Source organism: Caenorhabditis briggsae (genome assembly GCF_000004555.2).
Source record: "Caenorhabditis briggsae complete genome, chrIV, whole genome shotgun sequence".
Taxonomy (NCBI): domain Eukaryota; kingdom Metazoa; phylum Nematoda; class Chromadorea; order Rhabditida; family Rhabditidae; genus Caenorhabditis; species Caenorhabditis briggsae.
Window position 1 is genome coordinate 12,981,953 of NC_013487.2, and position 15,821 is coordinate 12,997,773.

The 15,821-nt window shown below is 37.1% G+C and overlaps 5 protein-coding genes across 5 annotated transcripts; all 5 read right to left on the minus strand.

The window, feature by feature from the left end:
- Positions 1–243: 243 nt before the first annotated feature.
- On the minus strand, positions 244–553 carry CBG26475 (the record flags this gene model as incomplete). Its single annotated transcript, XM_045236087.1, has 2 exons — positions 244–382; positions 429–553. 2 exons carry the CDS (start codon positions 551–553, stop codon positions 244–246), a joined length of 264 nt encoding a protein of 87 aa, XP_045099085.1.
- An 805-nt stretch (positions 554–1,358) lies between these two features.
- CBG10743 lies at positions 1,359–4,254 on the minus strand (the record flags this gene model as incomplete). The annotated part of the gene is made up of 12 exons (XM_002634438.1): positions 1,359–1,601; positions 1,646–1,856; positions 1,901–2,012; positions 2,112–2,210; positions 2,278–2,398; positions 2,442–2,554; positions 2,599–2,823; positions 2,871–3,037; positions 3,245–3,494; positions 3,537–3,762; positions 3,811–4,075; positions 4,124–4,254. The coding sequence occupies 12 exons, from the start codon at positions 4,252–4,254 to the stop codon at positions 1,359–1,361; spliced, it is 2,163 nt and encodes a 720-aa protein (XP_002634484.1).
- Positions 4,255–4,711: 457 nt separating this feature from the next.
- Positions 4,712–5,490, minus strand: CBG26474 (the record flags this gene model as incomplete). Its single annotated transcript, XM_045236088.1, has 2 exons — positions 4,712–4,810; positions 5,380–5,490. 2 exons carry the CDS (start codon positions 5,488–5,490, stop codon positions 4,712–4,714), a joined length of 210 nt encoding a protein of 69 aa, XP_045099084.1.
- Positions 5,491–5,675: 185 nt separating this feature from the next.
- CBG10742 lies at positions 5,676–8,772 on the minus strand (the record flags this gene model as incomplete). Its single annotated transcript, XM_045236089.1, has 10 exons — positions 5,676–5,918; positions 5,963–6,173; positions 6,217–6,328; positions 6,999–7,119; positions 7,163–7,275; positions 7,323–7,547; positions 7,593–7,759; positions 7,807–8,279; positions 8,328–8,592; positions 8,642–8,772. The coding sequence occupies 10 exons, from the start codon at positions 8,770–8,772 to the stop codon at positions 5,676–5,678; spliced, it is 2,061 nt and encodes a 686-aa protein (XP_045094349.1).
- Positions 8,773–9,858: 1,086 nt separating this feature from the next.
- Positions 9,859–14,804, minus strand: Cbr-osm-3 (the record flags this gene model as incomplete). Its single annotated transcript, XM_045236091.1, has 9 exons — positions 9,859–10,028; positions 10,051–10,218; positions 10,265–10,532; positions 10,808–10,911; positions 11,178–11,985; positions 12,399–12,590; positions 12,633–12,824; positions 12,951–13,097; positions 14,733–14,804. 9 exons carry the CDS (start codon positions 14,802–14,804, stop codon positions 9,859–9,861), a joined length of 2,121 nt encoding a protein of 706 aa, XP_045094348.1.
- Between the last annotated feature and the right edge of the window lie 1,017 nt (positions 14,805–15,821).

Consider the following 15,821-nt stretch of genomic DNA (forward strand, 5'->3'; position numbering starts at 1 on the left):
CTCTAGAGGATCCCCGGCTCAAAGTGGACGATCCGGGTGTCGTTCTATTAGAGGTTTTACGGTATTCGAGATATTTTTGGTGATTTTTTTGTCTTCATACCTTGACGGCGATGGCTTCTTGAGGTTGCCGGTTAAATTTTACATTAAAATCTCAATTTTATTCAATTTCAATGAAAAAACGTGTGACACAGTAAAACTCTCTTTTTTGTGATGTTATTTTTTGAATAAATGAAACGTTTTGCACTAGGAATCGCATGAATCAAATACAGTTTTATTGTTGTTAACTACAATTTCCGACATTTGCCCTTTCATCATTTGATAGATTGGTTCTTGGTCGAAAGATGTAACATTTTTCGGAAATCCAGCTCCTATTGATATTTGTCTGAAATAATATACTAGGGGTTTTTTCATTTTTTAAACTTATCAACCTGGTAAAATGGAAACCAAAATCTGGTTTCTCCCTTTCTATCCGCTCCACAAAAGTAGTGAAATTCGATTTCCATTTATCTGTCGGTGAACTGACATACAATGGTTCACAAGCTACAATGTCCATCTGTGCATCTGATTATCCAGATGGGAGACCTACCGTAAGCAGCTCCTTGTAACTTACTATTCGCTTTGTAACCACACTCTTGGTAAAATAATTTAGCATGGTTAGTCCAACTATTCCCAAAAGTCACTATTTTGTATTTTCCAAGTCTTGATAGGCTCTGAAAAGAGAAACTACAGTAGAGAGCTTCGTATTTGGAAGGATTACTGTATGCCTACACCATCCGTATGGCGTGTTGATACTCTCGTAGACACAAGAAAGAACGTAGAGATTTTTCAAGTCATTAATATTCCAACGATGCGTCTTCTAAAAAATCCAAAATTGGAAAAGTTCCAATCCTCATAGGCTATGATAGCTTACCAATTGTGGGTGATGGTATACATTCATCGGTCCTTGCACGTTTAGATGTTTTGTATGAGTATCGTGTCGTGCACAATTTTATATGTCAACTTTTGAAAACAAAAACAATTTCAGAGAATGAAACAAAATGCTGAATGGATTAGCCGTACTCGTTGAACTGCCAGTCAAAACAAGATATATTGAAAAATGTTTTTTTTTAAATTGTGGTCTTCTTCTATTATGTGAGAATAAAACAAAGTATATTTCAAACCCCCTGGTAAGTTATCGTACAAGTTCTTTATTGCTCAGCTAAAAAAAACACTGCATACCGTCAAGTCTTAAGAGACGAAATGTGAGCTAGATGAAATTCATTGAAAAAAGTACTAGAAAGAAATTTGGAAATTGTAATAACAACGGTGAAAAATGGAAATGGGAATCACGAGATACAAAATTCAGAAAAAAACAATGACTACAATTTTCTACAAATATCAGTCCAAATATGCCTGATTTTTTCAATTCCATGAGGTGATAAATGAAGTGGAGAAGTGTAATAAGATAATCCTTTCTCATCAAAAAATCGGAATGTTTTGGTTGCATTGTTATAAAATTCCGGAAAATAATCAATAAGTTCACATTTTCCTTCACAATCCTTCACCAATTGAGCATTCCGTTTTCGAGCCATTTCATATTCATGTAGCCATACAAGTTTTTTCTATAATTTCATATTTCTGAGCTCCGGGTTTTCCGGTTACTTACATCGATGGTAACTGGGTCCGTTCCATTCTTCACTAAACGAGCAATTTTGTAAACAAAAGCAGAATCGACTCTCGGAATTGCATCCAAAATGTACAACTTATATTTAATATTATCTACGAACTTTAGCATTTGTTTCTTCATAATTCGGTACATGGAATCTTTCTCAAAACTTTTTACATTTTTTTGCCATCGTGCACCGATTGACATGTATCTGGATTTTCATAACAGATAGAAACGCTTTTCGATACGGCAAACCTTGTGACAATGAATGCATAGTCTGGTTTTTCCTTCCGAATGTGAACTTCAAAATCCGTGAAGTTCTCTCGGCACATTTTACTCTGGGCACTGGGGTATAAAGGCTCGCATCCTGAAAGTAGTTGATGAAAACGAATATATCTTTACAGATAAGTATCTTGGAAGCACTAAAATTGGTAGGAATATAATCTTAGGTTTGATTCAAAGGTACTGTAGTTTTCAAAGCCGTTCCTCAGGTATAGATATTCGAAATCCGTAAAATTCTCTTTGCACATTTTAGATTGTCCGCTAGGGTAAAATGGTTCGCATCCTGAAAAAACTCTTAGTTATATTCTTGCAGTAAGTTGAACATCCCATTTGAGGATATTCAGACTCACCAAACGCAGCTCCTTGCATTATACTCTTTGCCTTATACCCACATTCCTGGTAGAACATTTTTGCATGATTTGCTGCCCAACTGTTTCCAATGGCAGCAATTTTGTATTTTCCGGATAGTCCCTGAAACTAGGTTTCTTTTTCTGGAAGGACCTATCAGGCTTACAGTATGCCTGCACCATCCCAATGGAGATTTTGAATTCTCGTAGACACACGTGGGATCGTACAAATTTTGATAGTCATTTATGCTCCATTTGTAGTTTAGGCGCTCGGCGTCGTCTGGAATTCAGAAGATCCATTGCGTTCAGAAATCCGCTTCTTACCAACGGTCATATTGGCTGTAACATCGTCTAGACTTGAAATATTCTTCCCGATTGAATCAATATGATTCGTAATCTCATTCCTATTGATTACAACAACACTTAGGAAAAATAACACCACCACGAGAATACCGATATTTGTAGATGATAGTTTTAGATACCATCTTTCAAAAGTTTCAAATGTAATTACGGCAAAAATCATAGATGAGATCAGAGCGAGGATCAGAACTGAAATGTGCCCCTAAATTTTGAAAACAAAATAGTCTTCTACCCACGAGCTTGGTTTCCTTCACAAGTCAATTTCCAATAAGCATAAATTGGCCAATGAATCAGGTACAGGGAATATGAGAGATCACCGATATAGGTCAATAATTTGATAGATAATACCCAATTATCTTCAGATACTAACATCAACAGTCCGGTGCCAATTGTTACGACTGGTCTAGAATTTTTCTAAAGTAAGATAAGCGAGTCGACTCAAGATCCACCCAGTACACCAAAGGTACGAAGGGTACATGGAGGGTACATGGGATCTTTGGGTTTAGGATTTATTTTTGTGGAACCAATGTACCCTAAGAACTAGGTGTACCCTCTTTTCAAGTACCCTTGGATACTGGGCCAACCGAGTCCATATTATATCCTAGCTTACCTCACAACTAACGCGGATAGAGTGGTTGGGAACATTGTGACGCATATCAAAACCATCAATGAAAAATACGCCATTTGCTGAGAGTATTTTAGAATGTTCGAGAACTTCTCATTGGGACCACAGTCCACTTCTTCATTCTCCTCGTCTTCTAGAGTCTGCTTGGATTCTGGTTCTGATTCTTCTTCATTTTTTAATATTTGATATTGAGTTGTTGTTTCAGAGATTCCGCCGAGCAAGTACACTGTCATTCCTAGAAAAATCTTGGTTTTTTGAAAAAAAAATTGTTAAATACCAATCAAAAACTGCCAAATTCTAGCAAAAACGCTATTGAAGGCCACTGAGGAGGGAAGTGTATAAAAATGAACGAATGAGATGAATCCAACTACTCCATAGTATCCCAATTGAAACTTTTCTGGAATCTTGGTAGCTAGTAGAAAAATGAATGGAACCAAAAAATAGAACTGAATTTCCACGGATAACGACCAGGTATGGGTGAAGATGTCGACTGCGATGGATAGCTGAAAATTTAGGTTTTGACGTGTTAAGAATTAATTTGAAAGTTTTACCATTGTAAAATAATCCTCGGCAACTGTTTTAGGCCGATTGGACACGAAGAGAAGAGCATGGATAGCAGATTCCTGATTAGTTTCGATAGCGGTATCCGGGAAAAATGAATAGAGGCAAATCATGGAAACAAGGATAACCAGTAGGTATAATGGGAGGATTCGTTTGAATCTTTTGGAGTAAAAGAGACTGACTAATTGGCATGGGGATTGATTTTCGGCACGTTTCAACAACATACACATTAGGAATCCGGATAAGACGAAGAATCTGAAAATATATTGGACATCCTGATTTAAGATGTTGAGATAGACTTACTGATCAACTCCAAGGTATCCATTTGGACAGTATTCTGGATAAAAATGGAATCCAAGTACTATTATAATAGCCAATGCACGGATGCCTTGCAGGTCCAGTCGTTTAGATGTTCTACGATTTTGTTGGTTCATTTCCTGGAGAAATTATATAATGGAAAAATTATTGAAGCAATCAAGTTAGAAGTTTCAGCAACAAAAAGAAAAAATGGTTAGAACGAATCCAGAGGATAATGTAATTTTCTTACCATTTTTAGCTTTCTGGTTTAAAAAACTTGAACACAAAAATTGTCCAACTATTGAAAAACGGAGCGATGCGAGTTCAAAAGTATAGGTTTCCGCAACGATAAAGATTTTATGAGCGTTCTGCAGAAATCGGAAGATGAGGAGGAAGAGAAAGGAGAAAGCCAAGAAAAATGATCATTGATATGCAGTTAAAACACAATTCGGACAAAATATATCTGGATAAACAGATACACAGAGAGACATTGTAATTTAGCTTTTGAACCATTATACAGGGACTTGTCAAATTTTATTTTCAATATTTCAGAATGAAAATTCCACATAATGCAATAGAATTGGAAGGATATTTTCAGAATCTTCTCAATTGAGTGCTGCGTTTCTTGCGTCTTGGTGGGAGAAAAGCGGCATCACGGCGAGCTTGGACGGAGCTTCGATTTGCGGAATTTTTCTGAAATTATAGTTTTTGATTAGCTATATCATGGAATATGAAGGGAAGGTATCAAAAATGATTTCAAAAAAGGTGGTATCTGTCCAAAATGAAAGTCCATTGGAAGTTAAAAATTCAGTTGGGTATCGAAAGGTTCATTAAATAGTAAACTGGAAAACTTCTGCTCGAAGCTATTGGAGAAAGTTATTAAATTTAAAAAAACCACTGGTTACTTTTCTTTTGACCAAAAGAAGGTATTCAAATATCAGAAGGACTTTTACGGTAAAACCTGTAATACATAGAAGGAACCCATGCTGTCAAGTTTGAGCTAATTTATCTCATTTCTTGTAATATATATCAAAAATGTTTCAACTGATAAAATAATTCCTATATTATGATACACAATTTATCAGTGGACAACTTTTCGATATCTTTTACAGGAACCGATAAATATTGGCTCAAAGTTAGGGGCCCTTTTATTACAGGTTCTACGGTCTTTCAAAGCTGATTACTTCCAAACGAACAACTTTCGAAAACGATCTGAATTTCTCAATCCCAAAGAGTCCACAAAAGTCTATTTTTTAGCATACCTTATCACAAATAAAACGTAGTGGACCTGGACCAGGTGGCACTGGCATATAATCAACGAACACCTCCAGTAGAATCCACACAAGAATTATAAGCCAAATATAAAAAAACATTCCAGAAAGAATGAGATTGTTTCTCAAAAATTCCCTGTTTTATAGCCCAAAATCCGTGAGTCATGGTTTGCATAATTGAATTGTGGGTCTTTGATGTTTATGGGAAAGAAAAAAGAATTTATTGGGAAACACTCCTGAAATTGTTCAAAAACAATGGGAAAAATGAGATACAAAATCAACAACGGTTATAATTTTTTACAAATATCCGTCCAGACATGTCGGATATGTTCGATTCCATGAGGTGATAAATGTTGTGGTGTAGTCCAATAAGAGAATCCTCTCTCATCAAAATATCGAAAAGTTTCGGTTTCCAAATTATAAAATTCTGGCTTATAATCTACCATTACGCATTTCCCTTTACAATCCTTAACCAGTTGAGCATGCCGTTTTCGAGCCATTTCATATTCATGAGGTCGAACTAGTAGGTTCTGTAAAATCGTCTGTCTGTGTGTCGGTTTTTCCAGTCACTCACATCTATGGCAATTGGATCAGTTCCATTCCTAATCAGACTTGCGATATGGTTAACTGCACCTCTGTTGATTCTAGGAATCGCATCCAAAATGTACAATTTATATTTTATATTCTCGATGAATTTGAGCATTTGTTCCTTCATAGTTTGGTAAATTGGGTCCTGTTTGAAACTTGTGACATTTGAAGGCCACGGAGCACCGATTGACATGTATCTGAAATTTTTTCATATTGTAGAAATCTCGATAAGGAGTAAACCTTGTGAAAATAAATGCGTAGTCTGGTTTTTCCTTCCGAATGCGAACTTCAAAATCCGTGAAGTTCTCTCGGCACATTTTACTCTGGGCACTGGGGTATAAAGGCTCGCATCCTGAAAGTAGTTGATGAAAACGAATATATCTTTACAGATAAGTATCTTGGAAGCACTAAAATTGGTAGGAATATAATCTTAGGTTTGATTCAAAGATACTGTAGTTTTCAAAGCGGTTCCTCAGGTATAGATATTGCTATGATTATTCGAAGATTTTTTGCACATCGTTGTGATTTTCATGAGATATAGCAATTTTGAAAAGCGATAACTCAGCTCAATATTGATCAAATCATTTGAAACGTGCCCAGTTTAATGGTGAATTATTTGCATTTTTGTATTCCAAGTTTGAGCCCAGTACAACGCTCGATTCAAATTCTATGCTAGTTCAAACTTGAGTCCTGGTGATCATGTGTCACTACATATATGAATATGTCCAAACTGCTGCTAATCATTCACTATCAATTTTCAGAATTCGCAAACTAACCATTTTTGCTCAAAAGCTGCTCAATACCAGAATTGAGTCAGATATGTACCTTAAAGTCGTCCAATTTTAAACTTAAAGACGCATCAACCCCTACTACAGTTGCAAACCGCAACCTAGTAGGCTGCAGGTGAAATATTGAAGTGATACGAAACTCAGAGAAAATTCTCTGAGTATTTGAGCCCCATGAAACCCCTGACTGCTTTCCTGCCTCACCAAGCGGCCCCTGTGAAACCCCTTCAGACTCACCAAACGCAGATCCTTGATAAATACTCTTCGCCTTATACCCACACTCCTGATAGAACATTTTAGCATGATTCGCTGTCCAACTGTTTCCAATGGTAGCCATCTTGAATTTTCCGGATAGTCCCTAAAATTAGATTTTCTCTTCTGGAAAGTCATGCCAGACTTACAGTATGCCTGCACCATCCCAATGCAGATTTCGGGTTCTCGTAGACACATGTGGGATCGAACAAGTTTTTATTGTCATTTACGCTCCATCGGTGGTTTAGGCGCTCGGCGTCGTCTGGGATTTGAAAGTTTTCTTTTAGAATTCAAAAAATAGCTTCTTACCAACTGTCATATCATCTGTAACATTGTCTAGACTTGAAATGTTCTTTCCAATCGAATCAATATGGTCCGTGATCTCATCCTTATTGATTACAACAACATTTAGGAAAAAAAGCACCACCACGAGTACTCCAATATTTGTAGACGACAGTTTTAGATACCATTTTTCAAAAGTCTCAAATGTAATTACGGCAAGGATCAGAGCAGAGATCAAGGCAAGAATAAGAACTGAAAAGTGACTTTGAATAAGGAAACGGATAAGTTAGTACTTACAAATTTGGTTTCCTTCGAAAGTTAATTTCCAATAAGCATAAATTGGCCAATGAATCAGGTACAAGGAATAAGAGATGTCACCGATATAGGTCAATACTTTGTTAGATAGTATCCAATTATCCTCAGATAATAGCATCAAAAATCCGGTACCCATTGTTACGACTGGTCTAGAATTTTAAAAGGATAACCGAGTCTTTGTTATACTGTAGTTTACCTCACAACTAAAGAAGGTAAAGCCAATGGGAACACATTGATACATATCAAACAGATCAATGAAACAAATGTCACGGGCTGAGAGTATTTTAGAAAGTTCGAAAACTGTTCATTGGGGCAGCATTCTGTTTCTTGGCTCTCTTCGTCTCCAAGAAGCTGTTTGGATTCTGGTTCTGATTCTTCTAGATTATTCAAAACTTGATAGTGAAATTCGGATTTAGAGATTCCGAGCAAGTACACTGTCATTCCAATCAAAAACTGCCAAATTCTAGCAAAAACGCTATTGAAGGCCACTGAGGAGGGAAGTGTATAAAAATGAACGAATGAGATGAATCCAACTACTCCATAGTATCCCAATTGAAACTTTTCTGGAATCTTGGTAGCTAGTAGAAAAATGAATGGAACCAAAAAATAGAACTGAATTTCCACGGATAACGACCAGGTATGGGTGAAGATGTCGACTGCGATGGATAGCTGAAAATTTAGGTTTTGACGTGTTAAGAATTAATTTGAAAGTTTTACCATTGTAAAATAATCCTCGGCAACTGTTTTAGGCCGATTGGACACGAAGAGAAGAGCATGGATAGCAGATTCCTGATTAGTTTCGATAGCGGTATCCGGGAAAAATGAATAGAGGCAAATCATGGAAACAAGGATAACCAGTAGGTATAATGGGAGGATTCGTTTGAATCTTTTGGAGTAAAAGAGACTGACTAATTGGCATGGGGATTGATTTTCGGCACGTTTCAACAACATACACATTAGGAATCCGGATAAGACGAAGAATCTGAAAATATATTGGACATCCTGATTTAAAGATGTTGAGATAGACTTACTGATCAACTCCAAGGTATCCATTTGGACAGTATTCTGGATAAAAATGGAATCCAAGTACTATTATAATAGCCAATGCACGGATGCCTTGCAGGTCCAGTCGTTTTGATGGTTTCGGCTTTGGTTGGTTCATTTATCTGAAACAAAAGAAGGAAAAAATTGACTTTTCCATGAAGGCATGGGAATGGAGGAAGAGGAAAAAAAACGATGGGAACCAGAAAAAGAAGACTATTGCCATCTATAACTTTCTGAAAAAAGCCGACTTCCCACTCAAAACTTTAAAATAGGAAACTTGCAAAAATTGTGGAAGAATGAAACTTGTAATACACAGGACAGCCATCCGTTCGTACCATGCTGTGCAAATATAAAAAATAAAATGCAAATGATGTATAATGAATAATGTGCAAATGTAATAAAATAAAAAGTACAATTTTCTGGAAGTCTTTTAGAACCTTCTGGAAGTTTTGAATTTCAGAAAATCCAGATAAGCAACCGTTGAAAAATTCTGCAACAAGCTTGTATAGCATGAACTCTTGACGCCGGAAATCTGTTCAAATATAACATTTTGGCAAACGAAGATCCAAATATTTAATTAACCGAATTTTGAGGGCGGAAGGGGATTTTGCACGAAATGGTATGATCATTTGAAAAAAAAATGAATGGAAAAAAGCAAAAAAAAATAAGAATTGTGTTTTCGAAACTTATTGTCTGTGAAAATATGTCTTGGAAAACTGAAATTCTGAAATTCTGAAATTCTGAAATTCTGAAATTCTGAAATTCAAAATACCGAGATTCCGAATTTCTGATAATCGGAAACTTTGATATTTTTAAATTCTTCGGTATTGAGATTCTAAAATTCTGATATTCTGAGAGTTTGAGATTCTGAGGTTCTGAAATTCTGAAATTCTGAATTTCTGAAAGTCCTAAATTTTGAAAATCTGAAATCCTGAGGCTGTGAGATTTTGAGATTCAGTTTTTCAGAGTTTCCGTCTTTCAGAACTCTAAACTTTCTAAATTTCAAATCTTTAGAAGTTCAAAATTTTTTAGTTTCTTCTATGTGTTTGTATGCATCTTCGCTGCGTTTTTTCAAAAAATTCATTTTTCAAGATATCACGATTTAGTTTTGATTTTTATTTTTGCCACAGAGAGAAATTTGTTACCCGGAAAATTATCAACTAAACGATAAAGAAACTAAATTTGAGTTGTTCAAGAAAAATAGTTATTTAGGGTACAGATTCAGCGTTGCCAGACGAGCCGGTCGTTTTGCCGACTGAGCTCGTTCATACAGAGCATCCGAGTAGATCACTCCGTTCGCGAGCCCATCAAATGTTGGAGTTTTTGAGGGGAATAATGATTTGGAGGTGGATACTGAAATGAATTTTGAATCGACTTTTTTCCAGAAGAGTCTTACGTTTCTGATCACTTTTGTATTTATTAATCACATTACTCTGTTTGACAGGCTTGAAGTAGCTATTCGCCAGATTCTCAGAATCACTCTTCGCCAGTCTCTCTCGCAATTTATCGTCAAAGTTTGATCTCAAAAGCTGGTGTTCCTGTTTGACAGGTTCGTGCACATATCCTGCAAAATTCCAAGCTTTACAACTCAGAAAACGCGCTCCAATTACCATTATTGGCCAACGGAAGTATAGTTCGATTCATTGACATCTCCGGGAGAATCCATCGACTCTCATCTTCATTCCAAATCGCTTCCTTCTTAATTCGATCTATATTACTGTAGTTTGTGTCTTTCTTAATGATTGGTTGGATTTTATCCATTATTTGCATTAAAAGTTTCAGTTGTTGGTCTTGTTTTCTGATTGTGTCTAGGTAATCCAACCGGTCCAGTTCGAATTCACCGTGGAGATCTTCGATTTCTCTTTCGTAGCCTTTGGACTGAAATTATATATAGTGAGTGTCTTTGTATCCCTAAATCCGGATGTCCGGAAACAATTTCCAAGTAAAGAAATAGTGTAAAATAACTGAAAATATCTGGAAATAGCTTATGCGAAGAGAGGAGCAGACAACGAATGACCATATCTCGAAAACTATGGTAGCTATAAAAAATTGGAAGACTGCAAAAATGCTTAGCATAAAATTTCACACATTTTGGAATTCACAGCTTTCAAAAGGTACTGTTGTTTTCGAGATATGTGTTTTTAAAGCTATACCTTTTTGACTTCCTTCTCCAACTGCGCAGTGACTGCATCCAATTTCTCTTGTGTCGTACTGTACACTTGTAACAATGGATCATCCTTGTGCACATTCAATGCCGCTGAAATTTATTGTTTTTTTTTCATGGATTATTTTGTTCATGGTTTCCATCCAGTCGGGATGTTTTGCCGACCGACCGGCAACCGACCGAATTTTTGATCTTGCTGATCAACAGACCAGAGAGTGTTTGCGTACGCAGCGTTATTTTACAATGCACGACGCATTTCTTGACTTTGTGATTTAAAAAATACGCAAACACTCTCTGGAATGCTGACGTAAAAAGGCTTCGGTAGGCGGTCGGTCGACGGTCGCCGATTTTCAACAAACCTGCCAACTTCTGTGTCTTTGTCTCCGCCTCCATCAACTGTTTCATTCGTTTCTGCTTCAGCTGCGTGTTTCCAGCCTCTTCCCCTCCAATAAACTGATCCTGAAGCTGTTGGATCTTCTTTGCCGCTTCTTCTGGATTCAAATTGTCCAGATTTGCATTCGCCCGCTCGTACTCCAACTTGAGATCTTCTAAATCCTTCTGCAACTCTGCTTTACTCGTCTGCTCGCGCTCATACTCTCCACGTAGATCATTCATAGCTTGCTCGAATTCTTCTCGAAGTTTCTTCCGTTCCTCTTCAATCGAGAAGGCGTCAGGAACTACAGGACCAGCGGTACCTGGTTGAACCATCGCCTTGAGTCGTGCGATTTCTTCTTGGTACTCTCGAAGTAAAGCGTCTTTTGGATCCTCGTTGATAGTTGGCTTATTCTTAATGTTCTTTGCACGATTCGCATACCTCAACGTGGAAAGTGTCTCATCATAGTTGTCACTAGATGGGGACACACAGGCGATCATGATTGTTTTGGTGTTACCTCCAAGGGAATCCTGTAGTAGCCTAGTCAGCTTACTGTCTCTGTACGGAATATGCTTTGATTTTCCATCCACCAGAGCGGATATGACATTTCCTAGTGCCGAGAGCGATAAGTTAATTTTTGTAGCTTCTTTGAGACGATCTCCAGTGGCTCCAGTTTTACTCTGACGTTCACTTCCAGCCAAATCGACAAGATTCAATTTTCCCATCCTGATGGATCCGGTCTCTGTCATTCCTTCCACATAGACAGTGAAGATGGAGTGACTTCGCGAGGAATCCTGGAACAGTGTGTGTTTTTGTAAAGATGGTTTTTTGAAAATTGCTAATTTCAAACTTTCGATTCGATCCACTAAACTAGGTCGTTGTAGGCCATTTTATCATGGTGGCCTAACTCCTGCAAGGTTAGTTTGTTAGGACTGATATTCACCTAGTTTTCTAGGTCGTTCACCATGGTGACCTAGAAAACTCAACATGAGAAAGTCAGGTCACCATGACCTAGGAAACTAACCAGGTAAACATCAAGTCAATTCTAGGCCATGAAATATAATGACCTAATATTCAACTAGTACGTTTTCTAGGCCAAGTAAGGCTACGATGTCAACATGGCCTAGAACGCACTGCGCCATATTTAATGGCCCTAACGTTCGACGTACTTTCGAACAAAATCTTAAAACCCAGACAAAAAACCAACCTTATTCATCAAGGTTGCTCCGACATGTCTGTTATTAAACCCCCTTGTCATTAACTCCTTACAAGCCGGAACATCGTGACAAACATGCATAGAGAGCCCAGCGACATAGACACCTCGATCCGGTTGCTCCTTGATTTCCAGCTTTTGTTTGTTGTCAGCGCCAAGCAAATCTCGAACCTCTTCGTTGTAGATCTGAATTTCTTATTTATCTTGAGTCCCAAAAGTTTTAGAAACCTCCAGATAACTGCAATGCACCAAAAACTTCACATTTTCAGTGGTCGCTGTTGCAGTGAAAATATGATCAAAAGCGCGGGGAATGACACCTCGTTGAGCTGGAATACTCTCGACTCCTTGCATGGAAAACGTCTTTCCAGAACCGGTTTGTCCGTAGGCAAATACCGTACCATTGTACCCTTCGATCACGTTCTGGAAAATTCTTTTATAGTCTTACAAGGCTAACCGTGATTGGCCGCTATCTTGTATAGCTTTGCCTTATATCAAAGTTCAAAACGCTAGACCATGCTTATAAAATTCAATTTCCGGGATTCTCACCTCAACCAACGGAAACACGATATCATTATAAATCTGCTCTCCTGTGGAATCCATAAAGTAGGATCCATCGAATGTGAAGTCTTTGCTGACACCGTCCGGGGCGATCAGGTTCACCTGACCCATATTTGGGGTGATGCCAACGCATAGCTGAAATTTCAGGTTAAGATATGAAAATTCTACTGAAAAAGTTTACAGTTTGTTGGTAGTTCAACTAAGTGATACGGTAGAGGTCATTCTAAGAGCCCTAAACTTTGAGGTCAATTATCTCGCTTCCTGTAAAAGGTATAAAAAAGTGGTCAACTAATAAATTGCTAATCATAATATCACAAATATTTTATCAGTTGACAAACTTTTGATATCTTTTGAAAGAAACGATATAATTGAGCTCAAAGTAGAATTATAAGTTTGGCTTCCATTAGAGGAATAGAAGAGCTCCTAGCCCCTAACTTCGACCCAATTATATCTCAGTTGCTGTGAAAGATATCGAAAAATCTGTCAACTGATGAAAAATTGATGATACACTGATAAGCATCTTATCAGTTGACGACTTTTAGATATCTTTCACAGAAACCAAGATATAATTGGGTCGAAGTTAGAAGTCCGGGAGCCTTGCTATCACGGTGGGTCTCGGCCCCAAGTCTTTTCCCCAGAAATTTTTTTTCGGAAAATTGGTCACCATGAAAGTTTGTGTCTTCTCCGAACTAAATAATTTATTGCACTTTACTTTTTGCTCTGTTTTTGCCTTTTGCTCATCCATGTTTTTCTAATGCATCAATTTTGAAACCTTACATTTTGTAGTCTAGAGCCTAAAGTCTAGAAATTTCTAGAAACTACAAAAATTCCCCAGAAATTCTCACCAAATTTTCCCATAATTTTCCCCCAACATCATCTACTCTCACGCCTACATAGGATCATTAATGTTTTTCAGAAACTATACGATTCTGAATGAAAGACGGAAATTAGAAAACGTAGACAGTTCCCTATGGGACGTCTGGGTTACTGTTATTGTAATAAGCATTGTATAGTGTACCGGAAATTGAAGAATACAATTTTTTCTGAGAAATATAGCAATTGAGGAAGTTTCTAGATTTTTGAGAAGAATCGTATAGTAAGAACGTTTCATAGACCATGTTCATACTCATTTTGAAGCTCTTGACTTGGCAATCTCTAATATTTTTTAATTTCTGAAAACTGACAAAAACGAAAACAATTATTATCGTTTTAATGACAAGGCTAGAATCAGAGTAACCAGACACACTGCGTCTCTAACTCGAAAACTTAAATTTTGAGAAACCTAGACATTTTTATACTCAGTGTAAAGCTCTTTTCTCCGTGAATTCAAAATTTATGATTTCTGTGAAATTAATAACTATCAGCCAAGTTACAGTAATATTTCTGAAAACTCTGATTTTTTGAACTTTAAACGTTTAGGTCTCGAGTGCAGTTTCTTGAAATTCTGAGTGATGGCGCCTTTTTTTTCAAACCCCATACTTATTTTTCAAATAGTGAAGCTTCCAAAAATGTTTACTATTTTTTAATACTACTCATGTAGTACTAAAACGCACTCAACCAAACTAAAAATGTAAAGCAAGGCGCAGGTGGGAAACTTATGTCCACCACTCTTTTTCTCTCTAAAAACATTCTTTATATAATTATATCAGAAACGGGCATTCATTTCGTCGTATATATTAGTCATAAGAAAGGCTTCTATGCTTTAGGAAGACCTGAATTTATCAGAAAATCTCAAAAATTTATTCGAAGAACTCGGAAGATTCAAATTACCTGAGTATTCAAATCCTTTTCTCTCTGATTGAACGGTCGACATCTGACAGCTACACGAACGCTTTCTGCCATCCAAACAGAATAGGATCAGATTAGTTACAGCAGGAACAAAAAACGTAGTATAACAAAAAAAAAAGAGGAGGAGGACTATGGATGTCGCGAAGCAACCGAGAATACACACCCCCAATAGAAAAAGAAGAAGAGGTGAGACGAGAAGAAGAGGGGCGAGGAGAAACAAAATGCAAAGGAATTGTGGCTCCTGTGTGAAAAAATGAGAGAGAGGGAGAGCAGCAAAGAGAGAAAACTCCACCCCATAGCAACCAGATATTGTTATGCTTCTTCTTTCCCCGTTAGTCGGCGGCACATGTGGCAAAATTGAATTATATTTACGAAGAGAATTGTTTCATCTATATATTTCCGGCTTTCTATGCCCCTTCTGATTGGTTTTTTTGTGAGGCGAAAACAACAGATAGAGCTTTCAACTTCCCTAGTGTGAACGAACGGAAATTGGAAATTGATAGGTTTTTGAGAAGCGCCAGAGGAGAACCAAAGTCATCTACTCTCACGCCTACATAGGAATATTATTGTTTTTAAGACGATTCTGAATAAAAAGGAAAATTAGAGAAGATATAGACAGTTACCTATGGGATGTCTGGGTTACTGTTATTGTAATAAGACTTGTATAGTGTGCCGGAAATTGAAGAATACATTACTTCTGACAGAACAAAATATTCATTGAGAAAGTTTCTAGATTGTTTTTGAGAAGAATCGCTGACGCTTCATAGATCATGTGTACACTCATTTTGAAGCTCTTGACTTGCCAATCTTAAATATTTTTGAGTTTTTTTGAACTGAAAAAAAAATGAATAAAGTTACGGTAGTTTTCATGCCGAGGCTAGAATCAGAGAAACCAGACACACTGCGTCTCGAACTCGAAAACTTTTTTTTTTCGTTTTTTCACGGACAGTGAAAGAATAACTGCTTTTTGTCTCTTTTTTTTGTTTATTTTCCGTTAAAAAATTCGAAAAATAAAAGTTTTATTAGAGAGGAAAAAATTGACTGAAAAATTGAAAGCGGACACTTGGGTTC